The 23501-nt window shown below is 41.3% G+C and overlaps 1 protein-coding gene across 1 annotated transcript in view; it reads right to left on the minus strand.

Moving 5' to 3' along the window:
- The window catches only part of fasn (fatty acid synthase), a 64814-nt gene that overhangs the window by 22918 nt on the left and 18395 nt on the right, over positions 1 to 23501 (minus strand). Inside the window, exons 3-21 of the mRNA XM_076759302.1 lie at positions 21867 to 22019; positions 21461 to 21634; positions 17249 to 17449; positions 16415 to 16537; positions 14995 to 15110; positions 14660 to 14794; positions 11174 to 11636; positions 10255 to 10442; positions 8618 to 8807; positions 8350 to 8444; positions 8075 to 8209; positions 7441 to 7644; positions 6323 to 6438; positions 5964 to 6139; positions 5641 to 5832; positions 5419 to 5499; positions 1739 to 1924; positions 1248 to 1418; positions 849 to 1052 (exon numbers count right to left, since the gene is read on the minus strand). Of these exons, the coding sequence (XP_076615417.1) occupies positions 849 to 1052; positions 1248 to 1418; positions 1739 to 1924; positions 5419 to 5499; positions 5641 to 5832; positions 5964 to 6139; positions 6323 to 6438; positions 7441 to 7644; positions 8075 to 8209; positions 8350 to 8444; positions 8618 to 8807; positions 10255 to 10442; positions 11174 to 11636; positions 14660 to 14794; positions 14995 to 15110; positions 16415 to 16537; positions 17249 to 17449; positions 21461 to 21634; positions 21867 to 22019 (3303 nt within the window). The remainder of the gene's footprint in view (positions 1 to 848; positions 1053 to 1247; positions 1419 to 1738; positions 1925 to 5418; positions 5500 to 5640; positions 5833 to 5963; positions 6140 to 6322; positions 6439 to 7440; positions 7645 to 8074; positions 8210 to 8349; positions 8445 to 8617; positions 8808 to 10254; positions 10443 to 11173; positions 11637 to 14659; positions 14795 to 14994; positions 15111 to 16414; positions 16538 to 17248; positions 17450 to 21460; positions 21635 to 21866; positions 22020 to 23501) is intronic.

The following is a 23501-nucleotide window of genomic DNA, read 5'->3' on the forward strand; positions in this document are numbered from 1 at the left end:
TCCTGCTGTGCTACGAATTTGCTGAAACCCACATGACTACTTTCAATTCTATTGAAGATGCCAAAATTTGCTAGGGAAAAATAGAAATAAATACTGTACTGCGGCTTTCTTGGTCAGGGCTCCCTCGAATAACAGATTTTTTAACTGTAATCTCAATGGGACTCACCTGGTTAAATAAAGGTTTAATAATAATAGTAATAATGATGAATATGTTAGGATGAACAGAAGCTGGAATTACATGACAGAGAATATATGTGATACTGTCAGACACTGTGGAATAAGATGATTTTAAAGTTGCTTGAGGGAAAAACAAGAGGGAAAAATCAGATGTTAAGGAGTTAAACATTACATCCCTACTTTGGACTGCAATAGGAGAAACTATTGCCTTGTAATACCGAAAACCATGAACACTGAAGAGGATGCTACACATGGACCATTTCCTGATCCCTAACTGGATAAGTCTTCCTTAGATGCCTTGCCTGTCTGGTATTGACTTTTGCATATTTCTGACCTTGAGTAAAACTGAACTTTTAACTTTGCCAGTCTGATCTCTGAATTGTCCTGCACAAACCTGGAAATACTGAGCAATAAAAAAAATAATACACTTGTCAGCTACTCAGTCCAGTCGCTCCATGGCCACAGTATAAATGTATTTTCTCTGTAATACACTAACAGATGTGTTTATGTACTATACTACCACATTACTATAATTTAAACTAAATATTAAACCATCAAAAGCTGTGCATTACATTTTGTTATAAAGAGCTTCAAATATGATCCAAAAGTAACTCTGTCAACTGAAGTAATGAAATGTCATACAAAGATGACGGAGGGTTTATTTTTTGTACCTTTGCAGAGCCTCAGCTGCTCTGCAAGTTTCCCATTGGCTGTCAGGCACTCTGTCTCCACAAAAGGAACAAACACAAACTCCTCTAGGGTGGGGGGACTCTGCTGCTGCTGCCGACGGGGAGCTACTGTTGCATGTAGACCACAGATCTGGACTCCACCAGCAACAATGCTGTCAAGGTAACGGTTTATGTGTACATCCATGGCTACGAGAATGAGAGAGAAAAGTTTGATGTAGAGTTCAACACATACAGAAGAGAAACATGTTTCTAACCAACAAAAAAAAATATGTACACTAGCTGCAGCAGAACTAAATACAATAAACAGGAAAGCATGTCTGTGCAGACTCGTTGGGATACAGATTATAGAAAATCAATTTGGAATAGATTTATAACACATACCTTGATTTCCATCTGTATACTTCCTCTGATGGATAGCTGGATCAACAGACACTGAGCGGATCCTGGTGGGCAAACGCAGACTACGACCTGACAGCCCAACCACAATCATCTGCAGCATGGTATCGAGAAAGGTCACCCAGTTTCCTGTCCACTGCAGTTTCCCAGTGTCTCCTGGGAACAGCCAAGCGCATGGCAGTGGCCAATGAGCAAGAGCAATGTATAACACCAGATTACAGAGGGTGTTGCAAATACAGTAAAAAATTATTAATTATGGTCCTTTTTTCTTGTCTTCTGGGTTTAATCTTTGTTTTACAATAAATAAATAAATTTCAAAATTCAAAAGTGACACTCAAACAAACAGGGGTGGACTGGAACAAAAAAATGGTCCTGGACTTTTTAATCCAGACCCGCCCACCACAATCACCCCACTGACAATGCTGGGATCCCAGTGCTCCTGACAGCCAGTGCACACAAGCACGCATCACTGTTACCTGCATTGTTGCACTCCAGGATGCCTTGAAAGGTCTTCCCATAGTCATAGCCGCGCAGTCGCAGCTCTTTGTAGATATCTATTGCTGTAAGCTTCATTTTCGTGTCACCATTGTTGTTAGCAGCTTGTTGGTTTATCTGACTGCGGAACGAATCGAGGGCTGCATCCTCCAGAATGCTCACCTTACCTGAAAATAAGATGGAGAAAAAGAGGGGAGGGCAGAGATTTGTGGGAAAGGAGCAGTTCAGTCTTTGGTCAAATTAGCTGGCTTACTCTTTTCTATTGTGGAAATGAGACAATGTTAGAAAAAAAGGCACTGCTCACATTGCAGCTTATGTACTACACCTGATGCTGAAGGCAGTCTGCTGTAGTGGGCTGTATGCTCAGCCCACTGCTGTTTACACTGCTCACCCACAACTGTTCTGCCAAGTTCAAATCCAACCACATCATTAAGCTGACATGTCATGCTGACGACACGACAGTGGTGGGCCTCATCAGCATCAATGACTAAACTGCATACAGAGAGGAAATCGAGCAACTGCGAGTTGGTGCAACAACCTGTCTTTCAATGTAGACAAAACAAAGGAAACTGTTGTTGATTTCCGGAGGATGTCAGCTGGCCACTCCAGAGCACTAAGTTTCTTGGTGTGCACATTTCTGACGACCTGACCTGGTCTCTCAACATCAACTCTGCAGCCAAAAAGGTGCAGCAATGCCTTCACTTCCTGTGGAGAATGAGGAGAGCCAGACCACCACCGACCATTCTCTTCTACAGAGGCACCATGGAGAGCATCCTGGCCAGCTGCATTATCATGTGGTTTAGGAACTGCAAAGTATCAGAATGCAAGACCCTGCAACACATAGTGAGGACAGCTGAGAAGATCAGCAGAGTCTCTCTTCCCACCATCCAGGGTATTATAAAGAGGTGCTTTGCACTCAGAGCCTTTTCCATAGTGAAGGACTCCCACCCCTCTACCATCAGGCAGAAGGATTCGCAGCATCAGGACCAGCTCAGCAAGGTTCTGCAAGAGTGTCTTTCCCAAGCTGTTAGGCTTTTTAACACCTTGCTGCCCTCCACCACATAAGTATATCACCTCCACACCATACCCTACCTCCACATACTGGCCCCTCCCCTCCCAACATCATATGCTGGATTACACTCCACCCATCCCCACTCCACCCTCTCACACACACGGGAACATTCCTGTACACACATACCCAACACCTGAATTACATCTCTGCCCCTCCAGTGAACACCTTGTCCAGTGGACATCTCAGGACTACATTCCACTGACACTTATATAGACTGGTCCATCATCACCTCAGTGCCTGCTATTCGCATTATGGACATTCACTGCTGAGGCACTGATTAGGCATCATGTACTATCATGTAAATTGTATTCATATATATCATTCTGGACTATATTATATTGTTTCTTTCGCACATGTCTTCATCATGTTTATATAGGTTTAGACACAGGCATGTAAACACACATTTCTTGTCCACTTATTACAGTATTACAACTAACAGTATTTCTTTTTTATATTTCTTTTCTATTTCATTTATCTCACACTCATACACAGCAACAGGGAACAATTTGGGGTTCAGTATCTTGCTCAAGTGTTTTTTTCACTGCACCAAAGCAGAATGAACAGAAAAAAACTATGTTGCTATGTTTTTGTGTCACACAAACACACCCACATAGGGCACCATCGGAGAGACAATGATAGAGGCAGCTCGCTAGCAAGCACTTATCACTTCAACAAACAATGAGACATTCAACCACATCTGTGGATACATGACTTCACGGCTGTATTTGCAGAGACATACTCTGGTAAAACACTGTAAACAAGGAGGAGCACTGCCTGAACGTAAAAGTAGCCGCTATCAGACCCACTTACCTGGTGTGTTCGAGCTACAAATAGAGGCTCCAGCACCTGGACCATCAGCACTGGAGCCCCAATTAGGGATGTGCTCTCCCCTCTGCTCTTTCCCCTCCACACCAAAGACTGTACCTCAGGAGACTCATCTATTAAACTCCTGGAGTTTGCAGACAACACAACAGTCATCAGCCTCCCTGACACAGTCACAAGTTTGCATACAGAAGAGGGGGCAAACAGCTGGTCCTCTGGTGCAGTCGGAACAACCTGGAGCTCAACACACTATAAACTGTGGAGATGATAGTGGACTTCAGGAGAAGCTCCTCAACACTGCTCCCTATCACCATCCTCAGCAACATTGTTTCCACTGTGGAAACCTTCAGGTTTGTGTAAACTACTAGAACTACTACTACTACATCTAGGATGCAATTCCTGTGTCAGATCTGGAAGTTCAACCTGCCTCAAAAGCTGCTGATCCAATTCTACATAGGAATAATCCAGTCTGTTCTACACACACCCATCATCGTCTGATTTGGGTCTGCCACCTAACAGGACAAGAACAGACTGGAACGGACTATAAAGACTGCTGAGAAAAATCACTGGTGCCAACCTGCACTCCATTCAGGACTTTCACAGCTCTAGACTGAGGAAACTGACAGAAAACATCACTGCAGACCCCTCACAACCTGGAGACAACCTGTACCAATTTCTCCTCTCTGGGAGGCGCTACAGATCACTGAATGCCAAAAAAAACAGACATAAGAACAGTTTCTTTCCACAAGCTGTCACCCTGATGATCCTTGAGGTAGTCACACGGAGTAACTAACCTTACTCTGATGCCAAAACATGCAGTAACTGCCCATTTATCATTCAGCTATGCAGTTTTTAACATGTACATTCATCACTCAAAGTCACTGTCAACATAAATAACAGTACATTGAAATTTTCATTGTATATATTGTTTATTGCCTCATCATTCTTTCTACATATTGTTTATTTTAAATGTTTGCACTACTCAACTTATTGTTCTGTCTTTTTTGGGTGTCTTTGTTGTTGTCCTATATATCTTTATTTCCTATGCAAGCACACCGAGCACAATGTTTAAACCGGAGAAAAACCCCCCACGTGCACACATACTGTACTTCGCCAATAAAGTCGACTATGATTCGGATAAAAAATAGTGCAATGTTGTGTTCCATATCTTGGGCTATCCCACATATGAGTAAGACCAGGACAAATCAATTTGCATACTGGTACTGAATGACAAACCATATGATGTTGATGATACAGACCAGAAGTTTAGTGAAGTTGAATGAAGTTCAATTTAAAATGAAATATTAAACCATAACATTCAGTCATTCATCTTCTATACCTGCGCATCCCTTTCGGGGTTGCGGGGGGCTGGAGCCTATCCCAGCTAGCAATGGGCGAGAGGCAGGGTACACAGTGAACCGGTTGCCAGCCGATTGCAGACAAACAACCATTCACACTCACACTCTCACCTATGGACAATTTAGAGTCACCACTTAACCTAATGAGCATGTTTTTGGTCTGTGGGAGGAAGCCGGAGTGCCTGGAGAGAACCCATGCATGTACGGGAAGAGCATGCGCACTACCTGCTGCGCCACCATGCCACCCCTAAACCCCCTAACCCCTACACCATAACAATTGTAATAAAATATTATGATATAATGTTGAATTGCCCTAGGGTTGTCAGTGGATGTCTGGCCTGTTTGGCACCATAATGTCCAGAAATGTTTGTCTGCACTGTTAAACGCACTATGTACAAAAACTACCTACCACTGACAGCCAGAGTTCCATTCTCTGAAACCTCAAACTTGCTGGTGGAAGGCATGAGACGCACCTCCAACTGGACAGAGCCTGTAAGGAACAGAAAGGTGAAGAGAGAAGACAGAAAGAGAGGAACATTGAACTGGAAGTCCAAATGCTCCCCAGTAAATCACAATTAAACATCTTTAGCCCCCCCACCCTGTTCTCACAACCCTTCTACTCTGCCTTTACCAGTCTTTGGCAGGATGGTGGCCCTGTGGATGGTGACATCTTCAAAGGTAACGGGGGTGATTTCCATGACAACCCCCAGATTTCTGACCAAGGTACGCCACACCAGCACCAGGTAACCCGTTGCTGGGTAGAGGACACGCCCATCAATGCAGTGTCCAATCAAGTAGTAGTCTGGAGACTCTGGGTTTATGTCTGTTGTTGGAGAAGAAGAGTTCAACACAGAGTGCATCAAGTGGTCAAATAAAATGAGAACGCACTATTTAATTATTTTCTTAATATGACACAAGAGGGCAGAAATATGGATGCAGATGTATATTTCTTACCGATGTTATAGATGCTGGCAGAATTAGATCCTCCTGAGCCAGATGGGAAATCCTCTACCTTGGGGACATCCCAGGTCTGGGCATGGTCCCACTGCACCAAGGGAGAGATCAGAGGGGTACCAACTGGCACAGGGTACTTCACCGCTGGGCAGAGTTTGTTACCATCCACGTTGATGCTAAAGAGGTGCATTAAAAAATAATGAGCTAGTCAGCTACTATTAGCAATCTGAAACTCCAGGAGGAGAAGTGGACAGCAGTCTTCACTGAAAAGCCCATCCAGAACAAGAGCACCCCTCCACCCTCATAACACTAATGCACTAAAAGTCAGTAAATGCAGACAGAGCGAGGCATTTACTGACCCATTCATGTAGATTCTGCCAATGTTTGAGAGGAAGAACTCAAGGTTGTTGGTGTGGCCTTTCTTCATCAAGGGGAGGATGGAACATGAGTGCTTCAGGCTACGTTTCAGGATGGCCTGTGCAAAAAACATATTATGAACTAGAATTACCGCCTCACAGTTGTATGCATCCACCAACCAGTCAAGCTGCAGTTTACATCTGTGTCTGTCCAGACTCATAACATTCTGTATGTAGTTAAGACTTTGAAGGATTCTGAAGAAAGGTATTATGTATATTGGTTGGAAAAATGGAAGTTATCACTATATTGACATATATGATTCCAGTGAAGAATTTCAAGTGAAAAGCATGCTGTCTTCACTTCAAATCATTTTATAGAGGACCCATAGAGAGCTTCATCACATGGTGCAATAACAATCACCACACACTCAATATTAGCAAACCAATAAGCTTGTTGTGGACAACAACGCTTCAAATATGGATGTTGCTGCAAAGAAGCTACAAATTCTAAAATATGGATGTTTCACACACATCTTCAACCTGGCAGCAAACCAAGATTTAGAAAATCACCACCATTTCAAGGTGAGGACCCAAAATTAGTGTCACCAATTCAGTATCCCACCAAATGTGAAATATGGTCACAATCTATTTTTTTTTTTTCCTGAAACGTCTTTACTTCATCAGTGGACATTTGTGTGAAATTTTGTCACAATTAGCACAGTCATTCTTGAGTTATGGCCACAGTGAGCTTGACCGTTGGCAGCCAAGTTTGAATCAGTTCATCCTTGAGTCCAAGTGGACGTTTGTGCCAAATTTGAAGAAGTTCCCTCAAGACATTCCTGAGATATCGTCAGCCCATGTAACAGGATTGATGAATTACTTTTGATGTATGGCTCTGACCAGCCATTCAAAGGCACAGATAATAAAGTTTGTGCGTCATGTGTGTCAAAATTCTAGCACACACCACCCATGTTGTGTCATTTGACACCCACAGTTCACAGGCAGAAGAAGCAGTGAAAGTACAGAAGCCAAGATATGATAATGTGTGGAGAAAAAGTGCTCAAACTGCGGATTTACTTGAGTGTTGAGGTAGTGGTCAATCAACAACATGCTGAGCATACCTGCAGCAGAGCATGGGGTGCTATCTCCACCACCACAGCATTTTCAGGCACCAGACTGAGGCCCTCCTGGAACAGCACAGGGCTCACCAGGTTGTTGACATGGTAGTCAGCCGAGCTGTACAGAGCCAGAGGAGAGTCCCACTCAGACTGAGGAATGCTGGTGCTCACCCAGCGTGACGAACGCTGCCGTGGCTCCTTGATCACCTACACACAAGATCACATTTTATATCATCTATCAAAATTCAAATAACTTAACTGATTCACATTAGGAAACTTGGTTCCAATAGTCCAATGATGTTGATAATAATGCTGCAAGTGCTGCAAAGAAAGATGAAGGTTTTAGATATAAAGCGGCAAAAACCTTTTATAGTACAGAATATGCAGGATACAAAACAGAGACAGACCCTTATGAAAAGATATCGAAAATTTTCCTTATTAACAACATTATAGCCAGTATAATGTACTATGATATAAAAAAGCACATGCCAAAAATGATAAAATTTAGAATAGTGCATTTCATACATTACTATACCAAATGGAAGTTGGATTGTGTTTCCCAGTCTTCCCTGGAGCTGTCACTGTAACAGCTGGATTTCACTATTGCATACTACTGAAATGCTGCAGAGCTACATACCTTCTTCAGAGCAGCCAGTAGGGTTGGAGCAATGGAGGCCATATAGTAGGAGTGGAAAGCGACGCCAGCGCTGCGCACCTCCTTTGCAAACACTCCCTGCTCTTTCAGCTCTGACACAAATTTACTGATTGCTTCCTGATGGAACACACACACCATTTCTGTCAAAACACATCACCCTGCACCTGGGAGAAAAACTGGATTTGAAAAAGCCATTGTAACCTCCTTACATTACATTAAGTGGGCTATAAAGGACAAAGTTTGATAGAATATTACACCTGAGGACCAGAGACGGTGACAGTATCCTTAGCGTTGTGGCAGGCTGGGACCACCCCCTGTGGACACTGAGCCAGACACTCGTCCCAGGTCAACCCTTGAATACAGAAAGCAAGTACAAAGGTAAAAAGTGCATACCCACTAAAAGTGCATGAAGGTTTTCATTCCAAACAAGCACATTTCATAATCCCTTCACTCTTGACAGTGTGCTTTATCATGAGGCCAGCAGTTTAATATGGCAAAAAAAAAAATCACTGCTCTCTTTCTTACCAACTGCAGCCATGCCTCCTGGAGGAAGATTGGCCTCCTTGATGCAGCGGCCTCTCCAGTAAGCAGCAAGGATGGCCTCACTGTGGCTGAGGGAGCCATCAGCATAGCCACAGGCCAGCTCCCCCACTGAGTGTCCTAAGATGCCATCAGGCTGCAGACCCAGCCTAGTGAGCAGGTCAATCTCAGCTATCTGTAACAAGATGAGCCATAGAAGACACTAGCTTACTTCTATGATTTATGTTTAATCTTTTTTCTTTTTTTATATAACTGTATAAAGTACAATGAAGCAATCTGCTTTTGTGGCATGAAGTGACCTAGACTCGAATCAAATGCGCAAATATTTCTGGGAAGCAGTCTTTTATATGATTTGTGTTGTGTCCGATTTTATAATTGTGTTTCTATTTAATCTGATTGTGTTTAATGTTGACTCCATTTTAATGTTGTTTGTGAGTAACTAAGTGTTATTTTTGCCTTCCTGTGCCAGGACACTCCTGAAAAGAGATTTTTAGTTTCACTGATGCTTTCCTGGAAAAAATAAAGGTTATAAAGTCAACCTGGTGGAGTCACAGAGAAAAGGATTTAATGCATAATCAACTCAATAATCAATCTAACAGGATACAGTATGAGTGAATCCCTGCCTGAGTGAACAACACATGCGTATGTAATGTATTCTGTTAAAGTTACTTCCAAGAACTAAGGAGCCAAAGGAGCTTAACCCCACCCTGTTTGTGCTTCCACCATATCAGAAGAACCGTGAACATAAGACAAATGTGACAGAGAAATTAAGTGGCTTTTGACATACAATTTTCACACACAAGGACACGACAACAGTTGTTTTGTTCTTGTTTGTATTTACTGTTGCATGTTTCTGATGTTTGAATGAATGTAAAGAACACATGCAGAGGTTGATGAGGAGACTGAAACCTCTGTTGGCACCTGCCCCCAAAGTAGATGATTGCACCTAATTTTTATTTTTATTTTTTTGTCATAAATAAATATTACAAGAAATGTCAGTAACTCATCCTAATGTTGGTTCTAGTAGCACCAAATGTGTGAAGGAAGCTGTATCAGCGATGAGTTTTGTGTTAGTGTTTGTGACTAATGGTTGACATTCACCACTGCAAACTCTATCCAAATTGCTCCTGGACTATCAGGAAGTATAACAACCACAGTCGGGACTGTTTGAGTCCTGGAGCTTTGGTAGCTGAACTAAATCTAAACCCTGGGTCCTCTGGGTAAAAAGCAGGGAAGATTGGCAAAATAAGTACAGACAGACATACTTGGGTTCAGTGTTGTGTCCCTTACCAACTCTTCCTTAACAGTACTGCAGCAGTAGATGACAAAATACAAGCAAGTGAATTCCAGTATAAAGAAATATATGACTGTTCTTATCAAATTTGTTATAACAGGAAAAACTCCTTGAGATAAATCAACCCTGAGATGTAGCAGGATATCAAAGCTCAGAGGTTCATGTGGAGGTTTGTGGATTCCAAATCTGTAAATTTGGAAAACTATATAAAAGACCTAATATGTAATATTTACGGCAACACTTTGTGTGAGAATCCCACCCTATATTCCATATGAAAATGACACCACTTTGCTGGAGTTCCCAATCGAACATGATGTTTCCACTCTACCTGTATGGCGGCGAGACCAACAAAGGCATGAACAGTGTCCTCAAAAGTGGCATCGTCTGCCTCCAGGAGTAGACGAGACACAACCAGGCCGGTGTCCTTCAGGGCTGCATCTGACCGCAGGATGGACTCTCTGAAGTCTGGCAGCTGCATGAGACTGCGGCCCATACCTGCCCACTGTGTTCCCATACCTGTTACACAATTAACAGCCACACACCTTAATCAAGCAATATATACGTTATTGAAAAGACCCACCTGTCTGACAAGATCAGGATTTGGAATGGGATGGGAACAGTCCCATTCCACAGCTCAATAGTCACTGTTTGAGCAGACATTATCTGTATTGGTGTCCATCCATTGTGGGGTTCTTTGTTACTTTTACATTTTTTAAAAGCAACCCCAACTAATGATTTTTTTATATATCTTTAAAAATGAACATGCACAAAAAAAAAACAATATTGACAAATGATTGCGCAATTCTACTCAACTTTACAAAAATGTTTAATTGGTGGGGTCACCCAAATTATAAGTTCTCACTTATTACTGGTGGTGTCTTTACCACCAATTTAATATTATAAATAATTTTGGTTCTATTTGTAGAGATTTCTGCTTTCCTCCAGTACAACAGAGGTGAATGGAATTGTATCTGTGGTACTCACAAAGTTGAAACATTACACTTAAGAAAAATCAACAGCAACAAAAAAAGCAAAACAGTGTCCAGCTACTCCACAAACAAGTGTGCGTTGTTATTGGGAACTCTGTCTACAGAAAAAAGCCCTATAGACATCTTGCTCTATTAATAATAAAAAAGCAAGTACTGGCAAACCCATTTATGAATAAATGAAAAAAAAATTGAATTGATTTTATCAGTAGAACTGAAATCTGTTGTTTCATTGGTTTGTGTATATGCTTGATGACTCACCTGAACAGATGTACCAGAGTGGCCTGACAGTGGCCTGCACCTGCTGCACCTCCAAAACATCACTCTGAGAGCCAATCAGAGAATAACCTCGGTAGGGCATGCTAGCAGTAGGAACTCCTGACACCTCATTCAGCAAAGACAAAAAGTTGTTGTCTGCACTGTGTTCCTTCCCCTTTTGGAGTATGGTGTTAACTGCGGCCTCTGTACGGCCACAGGCCTGAAGCACCCTGGGAACTGTCCTGGATGGTGCAGGTGCATCAGCTTGTTTCTCAGCTGGACGAAGGATCACATGAACATTTGAACCTCCAAATCCAAAGGAATTGATGCCTACGAGGCCACCTCGGACAGGAATAGGCCGGTCAACAACTTGAACCCGACCATCGGTGAGAGCTGGAATGTCAGGGTTAGGATTGCTGAAGTGCAGGTTGGGAGCCCAGACTCCTCTCTCCAAAGAAAGCAACACCTGTACGGTAAGGTGAAGAGAAGAATTTTAGTATGGCTGAAATAACTAAAATAGTTCATTATCAATTTCTTCTCTTTGGTTGATTTGGTGTCAAAGATCAGACCAGCTGTCACTATTCCATTTTGTAAAAGTTTGCTCTCTAAGAACTGCCACTATTGCATTCATCCCTGCACACATGCGCAGCCGTGAAGATTTTCTTTCATGCCCTTGTGCCCTGCAAGTGTCTAGCAGTCAATAAGTGAATAAAGATAAGATGAAGAAGTTTAATGCGATCTGCCTGCGTACTGTCTGCCAGGCCGCTTCCTCCTGTCATAACCTTCACCACTGTTCAGTAGTGTGAAAAAGTGTTTGCCCCCTTCCTGATTTCTTATTTTTTACATGTTTGTCACACTTAAATGTTTCAGAACTTAAAAAAATTAACCATTAGACAAAGGTAAGAAGAAGAAGAAGAAGAAGAAGAATCATTTATTGATCACAACACAAGTAAACACAAAATGCAGTTTTTAAATGAAGGTGCTTATGATGCTTATGATGAGAAAAAAAAAATCCAAACCTACATGGCTCTGTGTGAAAAAGTGATTGCCCCCTAAACCTAATAACTGGTTGGGCCACCCTTAGCAGCAACGACTGCAACTGGCAATGAGTCTTTTACAGCGCCGTGCAGGAATTTTGGCCCACTCATCTTTGCAGAATTGTTGTAATTCAGCCACATTGGAGGGCTTGCGAGCATGAACCGCCTTCTTAAGGCCATGCCACAGCATCTCAATTGGATTCAGGTCAGGACTTTGACTAGGCCACTCCAAAGTCTTCATTTTGTTTTTCTTAAGCAATTCAGAGGTGGACTTGCTCGTGTGTTTTGGATCATTGTCCTGCTGCAGAACCCAAGTGTGCATCAGCTTGAGGTCATGAGCAGATGGCCAGACATTCTCCACCAGGATTTTTTGGTAGACAGCAGAATTCATGGTTCCATTTACCACAGCAAGTCTTTCAGGTCCTGAAGCAGCAAAACAGCCGCAGGCCATCACACTACAACCACCATATTTTGCTGTTGGTCTGATGTTCCTTTTCTGAAATACTGTGTATGCTGTAATGGGACACACACCTTCCAAAAAGTTCAACTTTTGTCTTATCAGTCCACAGAGTTTTTTTCCCAAAAGTCTTGGGATCATCAAGATGTTCTCTGGCAAAACTGAGATGAGCATTTATGTTCTTTTTGCTCAGCAGTGGTTTTTGTCTTGGAACTCATGCAGCCCATTTTTGCCCAGTCTCTTTCTTATGGTGGAGTCACAAACACTGACCTTAACTGAGGCAAGTGAGGCCTGCAGTTCTTTGGATGTTGTTGTGGGGTATTTTGTGACCTCTTGGATGAGTTGTCGCTGTGCTCTTGGGGTATTTAGCTTTTGAGGATCTTTTTGTCTACCTCACTTTGTCAGGCAGGTCCTATTAAAGCGATTTCTCTATTGAGAACAGGTGTGGCAGTCATCAGGCCTGGGTGTGGCTAGAGAAATTGAAATTGGCTTTCCAAAGATGTGATAAACCACAGCTAATTTATGTTTTATTTGTTTGATGATGTAAAACATTTAAGTGTGACAAACGTGCACAAAAAATATGAAATCAGGAAGGAGGCGAACACTTTTTCCACATCACTGTATATGTGGTGGCCTAATGGAAAAGTGTCACAAGCCCTTGTGGAAGGGGAAAGATTGCTTTGGGAGTAACATCATCACCCAGTTGTACCAATTAAGTTTTGAAAAGAGTGGCTGATGACAACAAAGCTGACTTCAGTGACAAAGTCCAGCACATCATCCAGTAGAACTTCTGCATGGATGAGTACTTGAAGTCTCTGCCCTCAAAATCAGAAGCTTTGCAGTTGACAAAGCACCTCATTGCACATGCAAAAAAGTGGACAAGCAACAATCATGTGGTATTTCTGAAGAGCCTCGTTCAAAGGCATCTCATGACCTCCACTTGAATAAAGACACCTTGCCTTCGCAGAAAATTGTCCCCATACAAGCCGTGGAAATTTGGTAGATGTTTGTTCCATCTATGACATCAAAGGATTTTTATCATCTTTTACACTGCCTGCAAAGATGATGCTACAAGAAATGTGCAAAAGGAATTTTGGTTGGAATGACAACATATCACAAGCCTTTCCACAGGAATGGTCACAATGCTTGGAAAATCTACCCAGAATCACACAGTTGACTGTGAATTGATGTATTAATCTAAGGGACTTTGGACAAATCGTCATTGATTTTCTGATACTAGTGAACATGGCTATGGCACAGTCTCTTATCTACAGCTGAAAAACACATTTGTAGAAGTACACGTTCCTTTCCTGGTGGTAAAAGTCCAGAGTCACCCCACTAAAGCAGACATCTATACCAAGACTTGAAATATCTGCTGCTATACTTGCTGTACAAGTGGATAAGATAATCAAGAAGGAGCTTCAACTCAAACTGCACCAGTCAGTTTTTTTAACATTTGGCACAACTGTGCTTAAATACTTCATAAATAATACAAAGAGATTCCATATTTGTCACGAACATAATATCTCTCACTTGTGACACTACAGATGTTGCGCAATGGAGGCACACTGGAACCAAACTGAATCCTGCAGATGAAGCCTTGGATGGATATGCAATGTATATGCTTCAGGAACATTCACCCGCTGAAGCCACTAAGTAAAGTCTGGACAGTCAATACACTTCTGGCATCTTTCGTATGAACAACCAAGGTGGAAGACATCCATAGTGTTGCACTATGGATGTCTTCCAGGAGAGACTGTAAGAAAGTGTGCATCGTTATCTCAAATTGTACAATTCTTTGTGTCAAGACTACAAAGACACACCAAGGACAGGTTCTTGCAGAGATTAGAAAGATAGTGGGGTGTCACCTTCCAGTATGGATATTCAGAACAGGTAGAAAAACTTCAATAAATATTAAGTTACAAATGAGGAAGGAAAAAGCATGACCTGGTTTTGAATTAGAGCAGCCAAAAACAGGAGTGCTGTGCTTCTCACCTTTGCCAGGGCAGCCAGACCAGAGGCCGGTTCTGGATGGCCCATGTTAGACTTAGTGGAGCCAATAAGCAGAGACTCTCGCTTTGATTGACAGAACACACTGACAATGCCATTCACTTCTTGTGGGTCCCCAACCTGCATGTAGAGATTAGAGATGATGCAGAGACATTCCTGGTGTTTGACATTAGATGAGATTGAAGGTGACTTTTTCATTTTCAGATCAAAAATGTGTAGCCTGTGTGATTATTTTATGTTTTATCAACTGTCAGGCTCATGGTGCAAAGACCAGCACTGAAACAGTGTGATTAAGAAATTGGACTGTTGTACTGACTGACCTTTGTTCCGGTGCCGTGGGCTTCAATATACTCCACTTGCTCAGGAGTTACATTCACCTCCTGATAGAGAGAACGAACCAGCCTTTTCTGCATCTCACCTGATGGAAACGTTACACCTGAGGAACCAGAAAATGTGTGAGGACAAGTATGGTACACCATACCATAACTGCTGGGTAACTGCTAATTTACTCACATTAACGTCAGTTGTCTTTTCTGATAGATAGCTGTTCTTGAGATGCAACCCAATAAGACCATACCATGATGCGAAACAGTGTGTGCAACACGACGCTATTTGAGTTTCTTTCAACTGTTTTTGTTCTCTAAATAATGTGAGTCTGTCACAGGCAAAAAACAACAACTTTTGGTGGACGTACATTGATGAGGCACAATTGGCCCAAAGGATTAGATTGCAGCCTGTTTTGCTGCTGGACTAATTTCATTTCCACCATTAGCCACCTACACATAAAAACAAGGGGGAATAGGGTCCAGGGCAGGGTTAAATATAACTTGCTTTAAAAGCTTCCCTTTTAAGTGAGTATGTACAATGTTACTATTTCTGATAGAAGTTATTGTCCGAATAAAACCCACTTTAAGATAAACCATTTAAGTAAATTGCAAAAATTATGACAGCTTCCATAAATTAACTATAGTTAAGACTTTTAATGTTGCCATTGCATTGAAAAAGTGTCTTCATATAATACTCAGCTGTATTGTGGACTTTGAGACGCCAGTGAAAACACTGTGAAGGGTGCCATCAAGATAAGAAGAATAATTGACAGCACTAAAATAGAGCTGAAACAATTAATATATCGATACAGAAAATCCATGTGAAACTATTTCATCAACTGATAAGTTGTTTTAAGTTAAACTGAAATAACATTTATACAGTGGTGGAAGAAGTATTCAGATTCTTCATTTAAGTAAAAGTTGAAATGCCATAGTTTAAAAATACTCCATTACAAATTATACTCCTGCACTCAAAATGTCACTCAAGTACAAAATAAAAGATAGATAGAGTTTAATCAGCAAAATCTTCTGTTACTAATAATACAGGATATTTTTACTTGTTGTAATTTGTCATTGTGTAGGCATATATGTGTGTGTGTGTGTCTATATATATATATGTTTTTTACAGTCAAAAATAATGTCAACACAGAAATAGGTGACAGACTGAGCTCTGGCAAGGGAACAACTAAACAAACTAACTAACTTTCAAGTGTGTTGTTAGCAATTGTATTGAAGAGTAAGCACCACACCAGCCAATGGACATTTTACACAATTTTCTGACTTTTTGTAGACCAAACAAATAACTGATTAATAAGGAAAATAATAAGACTGTTTTAGATTTTAATAATCATATGCCAAATCATATGTCACAGCACGAGTTAAGAGGTTGCAGGCTGTTAGTGTGTCTTCTCACCCTGCTCTTTGTATCCATCTGTGTTGTTACCAGCATTAATCAGTGTAGCGTAGACCCTTTTAGCCATCGACCGCTTGGTCAGCAAGACTGCCACTGCTGCCTCAGAACGGCAGTATCCATTTCCTGGACAACAGAATAATAGAAACAAACTTTATATTGGTATATGCACACATGGAGTACATCAAAAACTGTAAATAATGCATAATACACAGTTAAAACAATATAGTTCTCAGATTGTAAGCAAACAGTGATGATGACTAGCTTTCAGAAAACAGCTGTGCAGAGGCAGAATTACAATTTCCTTATAGTGCCAAAAACAAAAACCGCTAGTTTTCTATGGACAGTTTTACACATGCATAATGTATGTTTCATTATAATTTATTCATCTTAATGACACGAATCATCAGCCACCAGCTGAGGTCCAGTACTGCAAGTACTCTGTCTGTGGACTTGGTTCTCAAATTCGTTTCATAAATGTAATTTTAACTTTATGAGATTTAACAGCAAAAGACCATTACACTTATCCTGAGCCACAGATCTGAAAACAAAACTCCTGCCTGAAAACATTTTGTGCTTCTATTAGATAACAAGAGATGAAGAGGTGACAGGAGAGAGGTCAACACATTCTCACCTTTGTGCCTGCAATATTCTTTTGTTTTGCACCTGAATACTTTTGTCTGGATGTGGACACACTAAGTCCCTCTTCTGACAAGATAAAAGGAAACAAGCCAGAGGAATGCAACAAAGATCTCCAGATCTACCAGGGGACATTAGTGTTCATGGTCAGCATCTTAAACCGCAAACCTACAGGAGGACCCTGCCATTTTCGTTTACCTGATGAGTCAAAGGATTTGCAGGTCCCCTCAGGGCTGAGCATGCCCAGTTTCATGAACTGCACTGAGGTGTTTGGCTTGAGCAGCAGGTTGACTCCCCCCACCAGAGCAGCATCACAGTGGCCCTGGCGAATGGCATGGAAGGCATTTTCTAAAGCCAGCAAGCTGGAGGAGCAGGCTGTGTCAATGGCAGTGCTGGGGCCTGGGGGAGGAGAGTAGTGGAGAGGAGGGTGGGTTAGAGTTCGAAACCACATCTGTGGAAAAGGATTCCCAGGAATACTTGAGGGCATTCAAAATGTGGAATGGTTCAGGTTGACTGAATTGCATTCAGTTCGAACTTGAAATCATTCAAACAGTAAATGTCTTTGTTAGGGGTGAACAGTCCTCTACATTTATTGTAACAGAAAATGCATGGACTTTATTTCATTCTGCATCCAGTGAAATTCTGTCAGCTATGCTTAAGGATTATTTGTACAAAGCAGTACAAAAGTGAGACAGACACATGACCAGTGAGTTATGCCCATTCAAACCATTCAAATCAAGTTCCTGAAGTTCAAAAGGCACAACACTGTCAAATGCAGGATCGGCCACAGTTACAAACTGTCTATGCCTACATAACTCAGGTTAGAACTGCAAAGGCAATGCCTACAAGGTGTTGGCAATCAATTAGAGGAAAACAATATGGCATATAGAAACACTTTCATCCTGTACTAAATATGGTAATAACTGGAAGAGGAGGCTGATTGATTACCATCATCTATCAAACCAACTTTGTAGTAGCTTGCATTACAGGAGCTCTGAGCTGAAAGATATCTGGCCACATGGTGGCAGCATTGGTTCCTGATGTCCACTGAGGGCCACAGCATTCTCTCACACCATGTTTTGGCTCAGCATCCATTGAACAGCAGTGTTTCCCATGAGGCCATTCACAGTGCAACAAATAAGGAAAATTTCATAAGGCATTCCTAAATCAACACACCAGGTGGTGCATGGGTTGAGAAACTGTAGAGTGCTGCCAATACTGATTAATTTTAAAGGGTAATTTAAAGTTTCTGAACTGTTAATTTACCGAAACAATTAAGTAAAAACTTTCTTTCCAAAATGGTCATGGCTAAGAGTCTATTACTGAGACGGTCAGCAACTGCTGTGTCCTGCTGGCCATTTAGATCATTGTTTCAAATATGATTGAGTTTGAATAGCAGGGGGTTTGGTCACAAAATGGGACGTCAATATGGTCTTTCACATGGAGTCTGGTGGTGTAGAGGAGGAATTTACCCTCAATTGGAGAACAACAAAATGTGTGCCCAATGTCACAGATCATGAGAAAAAGTCAGAGACAGCAGCATTGAAAAAAGACACCAGGAAGTAACAATCATCATGCTGATTTGTGATGTCAAACCACTTTGAGTCATCGTCAGACTAGAAAAGCACGATATATAAACAGTCCATTTGCCGTTTGTCATTTCCTACATCCCAAAAGAGAGCAAGAATAAAATTTTATGTAGCTCATATGGACCAATCTCAATTTTAAATCAAGATTGCAACTTGCATGCATCTATCATGTTAGACACCTTTATTCCTGATCTACCTGACAGTGACCAAACCAGCTTTGTTCAGGAAAGTCAAGCATGAGACAATATTAGACGCTCTCTACGCATAAGTATCAGGAAAACAAAAACAAGTGCAGTGTTAATCAGTCTAGATGAGGAGAAAGGCTTTGACTGCCTTAGTTGGTAATATCTGTTTTTGGTCTTGGAGGATTTGGCTTTGCAGAAAAGTTAATTACAGCATTAAAACCTTATATTAAGCCCCCACAGCAATAATAATGATAAACAGACATCTTACCGATGGCATAAAATTGGAACACTGTCAACACTCTGTCTCCCTTTTTGCACTCCAGATCTATTTCCAGATATTATTTCACAATTTATTTGGAGCGACAAAAAAACTCAAATCCCAAAAATTACTTTTTCAATGAACAAAGCTTTATGGTGTAATGGCTTTACCAAACTTTCAACTAAATTCTTGTGTGGCAAATATCAAAAAACGTATTTGATTGGTAAGTGTGATAGACCTTCGATGTTCCTGCTTGATCACAAACTGAACCTAGTTCTTGCTCCTTCCTCCTCTTTGCCCCTTTACGTTCATCAATTCCCTTGCACACTCCAGGCCTGTCACTGTGGATTTACACTCTTTGAAAATTTGGTCTCAATTTAGAAAACATTACAGATGTCTGATCTAGATGATAGATGTCTGCTTATGCCCCAATTGAAGCCAACCATCTGTTCCTCCCGGATAGACAATACACTTGGTCAGTGGTTCAAAAAGTGAGTCTTGAACATTAGGGTGTTGTATAAAGAAGACAATTTTTATCTAATTTAATCAAATGAAGAATGAGTTTGCACAGAACTTAGAGATGAAAGGCCGAAACACCCAATGAAACAGGGTTCACTACAGAAGATGTGCCCCATGCCCGGTCGTCCTGAAGTTCTGCCTCCCTATAACTCAAATAGTTCCTGTCGCTGGTCTGCCCTTTTGTCTGGAGAGCCCCATCCGTTGATTGTCTACCATTGCTAATAACTCCTGTGTAAGTGCTCACCTATTGGCACAATAGGACATTAACACCTTGTCCTGTGTATCTCTGATTCTGTTTCAAATTAGACAATTTATACAAACTCAGTTTAGTCCATTTCCTTCTCTGCCACCAAAACGTTTCTTGATTTAATCCTAGAAACCAAATCATAGGTTAAGATGTTCAGGCTTTACACAGCTATATTTGATATGGAAGACTCTCACTGTGGAAAAATGACAAAAGGAAAGTGGGAAAACGATTTGGAAACCAAGATCAGTATATATAATATATATAAGAAGATCAGTGGTCTAAAAACAGTGTTTCCCAACCACTGTGCCGCGGCACATAGGTGTGGCGTGGGAAATCATCCGGTGTGCTGTGGAGGCTCTCAAGTCTCATGCATTGGGCGTGAGACACATGCACCAAGTTGCGCCCACCAAGTTGCGCCACTATTCTTTATAATAGTGGAACAGGTAGAGGGATTAGTAATGTCTCGGTCGCGAATGAAACGGCTCTCAGAGACGGCTCTTTGAAGTGAACGATCGAAGACAGCTCCTGCCTGGGAGCCGGAGCGGGAGCCGCTTTTTTTTTTTTTATTTCCCTCGACTTTTTTTCTGTTCAAGCCGCACGATTGGCCAACTACATGATGTGTGGTGGCTTCTGTGTACATGCACTGAGGGGGAGGGACAGGGGGTTACAGACACAGTGCACAACACAGCCGAGATGCTGTATTGAATAAATATTTTTATTTGTATGAATTTATGTGTCATTTATCAGATTTTTCGAATGTAAAATATGTGCCGTGGCTCAAAAAGGTTGGGAAACACTGGTCTAAAATACTTAAAAGTATTCACTCTTCATCTATTTGTGCAAGGCATAGCCTTATTCAAATTAAGAATGTATACTGGCTTCATATGTCCAAGGTCTAGCTTTCAACAATTTTTCATGTGTTTAATCCTGCCTGACATATGAAAGCAAGCTCCTGCCAGCCTTGCACTGCACATCTTGGTCATGTCCAACCAGCATTCTGATCCTCTATATTGACAGCTTCTTTGGAGATGCCTGTACCCCTCAGTACTCTGTGAACTAACACTTCTATTTTGTTTAATTTTATCTATTTTCTTGTCTATTTAGCTCAGTATGTCTGTGTCATCTCTGTTGTGTCTGTTGACTGTGTATGTATGAAAGACAATTCAAATTTTCTTGTATATATTTCAGGTTTCTGTCTGTTAAAAGGAAGTTTTTCCTTACCACTGTCGCCAAGTGCTTGCTCATGAGAGAAGTGTTGGGTATCTATAGATTGAGAGTTTGGCCTGTACCAGCTCTATATGGAAAGTGTCCTGAGACAACTTCTGTTGTGATTTGGCGCTATACAAATAAAACTGAATTGAAATATATTGACTTCTGACATCCACTAGGACTCCATCTTCGAGTCCGGTAAAGAGTTCTCATATTCCAACATTCCAGCTTTGGACAAAACAAAGTGTTATTTGAACAGAATAAAAGTGGTAAAATGCTCTTTAACATGCCCTGCTTGCTGCTGGTGTGTATTTATGCTTCAGTGTCAGGCGTTATCAGACCAGCATCAAACTAAGAGTCAAAGAATGACGGCATATGTCGGAGTTGGCTGTGTGTGCATACCGCTGAAGTCAAAGAAGTAGGAGAGTCTGTTGGCCAACATGGCACGCTGGCATCCAGTCATGCTGTAGCCCAGCAGCTCCTCTGGATCTCTGCTGAACGCCTCACTAGCCTCCGAGCCACTCACGCCGATGTAGACGCCGGTCTTACTGCCGCGCATTGTGACCGGGTTCAGTCCTGCACCACAACATTTCATTGTTTTAAGCCATTCACAAAGTATTGTATCAGGTACTTCACTCAGCTCTTCTTTCAAATTAAACCAAACTAGACCAGAGTTTGAAAAAAAGAGAGGAAACATTGTTTTTTTACTGTATTCCCTTCCCACCATTTCTACCCATTTCCACTCATATTACCGTCCACTGTTCACTACTGATTTGCAGTGGTGAGGTTTTTCACCCCGTTTCCTCACCTCCATCTATAATAGCCTCATAGGCAATCTCCAGCATGAGACGAAGTTGGGGGTCCATGGTGTTGGCTTGTTTGGGGTGGACTCCAAAGAAGGCTGCATCAAAGTGGCTGATGTCCTTCAGTTTACCATTTCTCTTTGGAAGACCGTACAGACCTGGAAAAAAGCAAGAGCAGATACAAGTAATTTTAAAAAGGGTGCTAGAATTTTGATGTCACTGAATCAGTATGATATTCATTTTGAGAAATTTTGGATTCTTTGCTGCCAAAGAGTTTCACCACCAATAGAAGACTGTTCACTCGTGAAATCTAATGCAGCTAAGCAAAAGAGGAAACATACTCCTCTGTGTCACTTATTAAAGAATACAAGTGCATCCTCATTGTCTTCATTGTAAAGGGTGAGTTATATATGTACTTCTAACAGCAGCTTTGCAAATGATAATATAGCAGGAATGGTAAAAACAAGCAGTAATTTTCTTCACTTTTGATGAACTGAAAAAAACTGAAATCTTCAGTGCATGGGCACCTGGTTGTGTTTTAAAATGGTAAAGTACACTTGGAAAGATGCATAATTGGTGGAGGGCTTTGGGGTGTCCTCTCCAAGAGAAAAAAATGGAATTTAAAACAGATTTCCTGCATTTCTACACCACCTAACCTCTTGGATTAAGACAAAAAGAGCTATTTGCATTAAACTAATTAACTAACTCTGGATAAGTTATATTGAGGGTTCTATGAAATCCCAGAATGCACCAAGAACAGTATATAATTGGGCAGATCAGGACAGGAAATAATTATTTCAGAACAGCTATTTCATATCTGAAATTATATTTGTAAAAACATTATGCAACCTAAAAAGGTAGTAGGTTGAAGGATATTCTACTCCCACTATTCAAGGTTAGTCTGCTGTTGTGTGGGGCAAGGGAGAGAGCAGGGCAGCAAATCAAAATTCTGAACAGTAATTGGACAAAATTGCTGAGAGGATGTAGTGATAAGATAAAAGGTGGGTAAACTATAAATGTCTTCTGTTTGGCTGGGGAGAGTGAGCCAAGCAAAGATGGCACTGAAGATTCAATCATAACTAATTACAAAGTAATACAGTAAATTCAACTCAAAATACTACAAAAGGTTTCAAAGTTACAAAGCAAATCACTGACAACATTGGCTTCTTTCCTTTTCTGGAAGTAATCAATGAGGTCATCAGGGGGCGCTACTCTCTTTACCATACATCAACAAAAAATTAAATGGCTCTGATTCAAATTCTAAACACAGGAGCTTTATAAAAACTCCCTTAATATTGATATATATTTTTTATTTCAGCAGTTGTAGCACTTTATCAAAACAGCAGCATATCCGTCTGCCCAGTACTTCTGCATAGCGCCTCAAGCTATGGCACAGATTGCCACATACAGTCAGTGAGCTCAAGTTTTGGTCTACAGGCATGATGGTACCAAACCTGGGCCCTGTACTATGAAATACAGTAAGTTCACCATATCAAGGTTATCTTTTTGTTATTTGGTTTCACTAAGCCTAACAAATGGCATCACACTGAGCAGTCACATGATAGTGATTATCAACTTGGTAAGTCAAACCGGATTCTCTTATCTAGCTGTGAGCATGTTCTAGGGATGTCAGTTTCAGT

Source organism: Chaetodon auriga, chromosome 20 (assembly GCF_051107435.1).
Source record: "Chaetodon auriga isolate fChaAug3 chromosome 20, fChaAug3.hap1, whole genome shotgun sequence".
NCBI lineage: Eukaryota > Metazoa > Chordata > Actinopteri > Chaetodontiformes > Chaetodontidae > Chaetodon > Chaetodon auriga.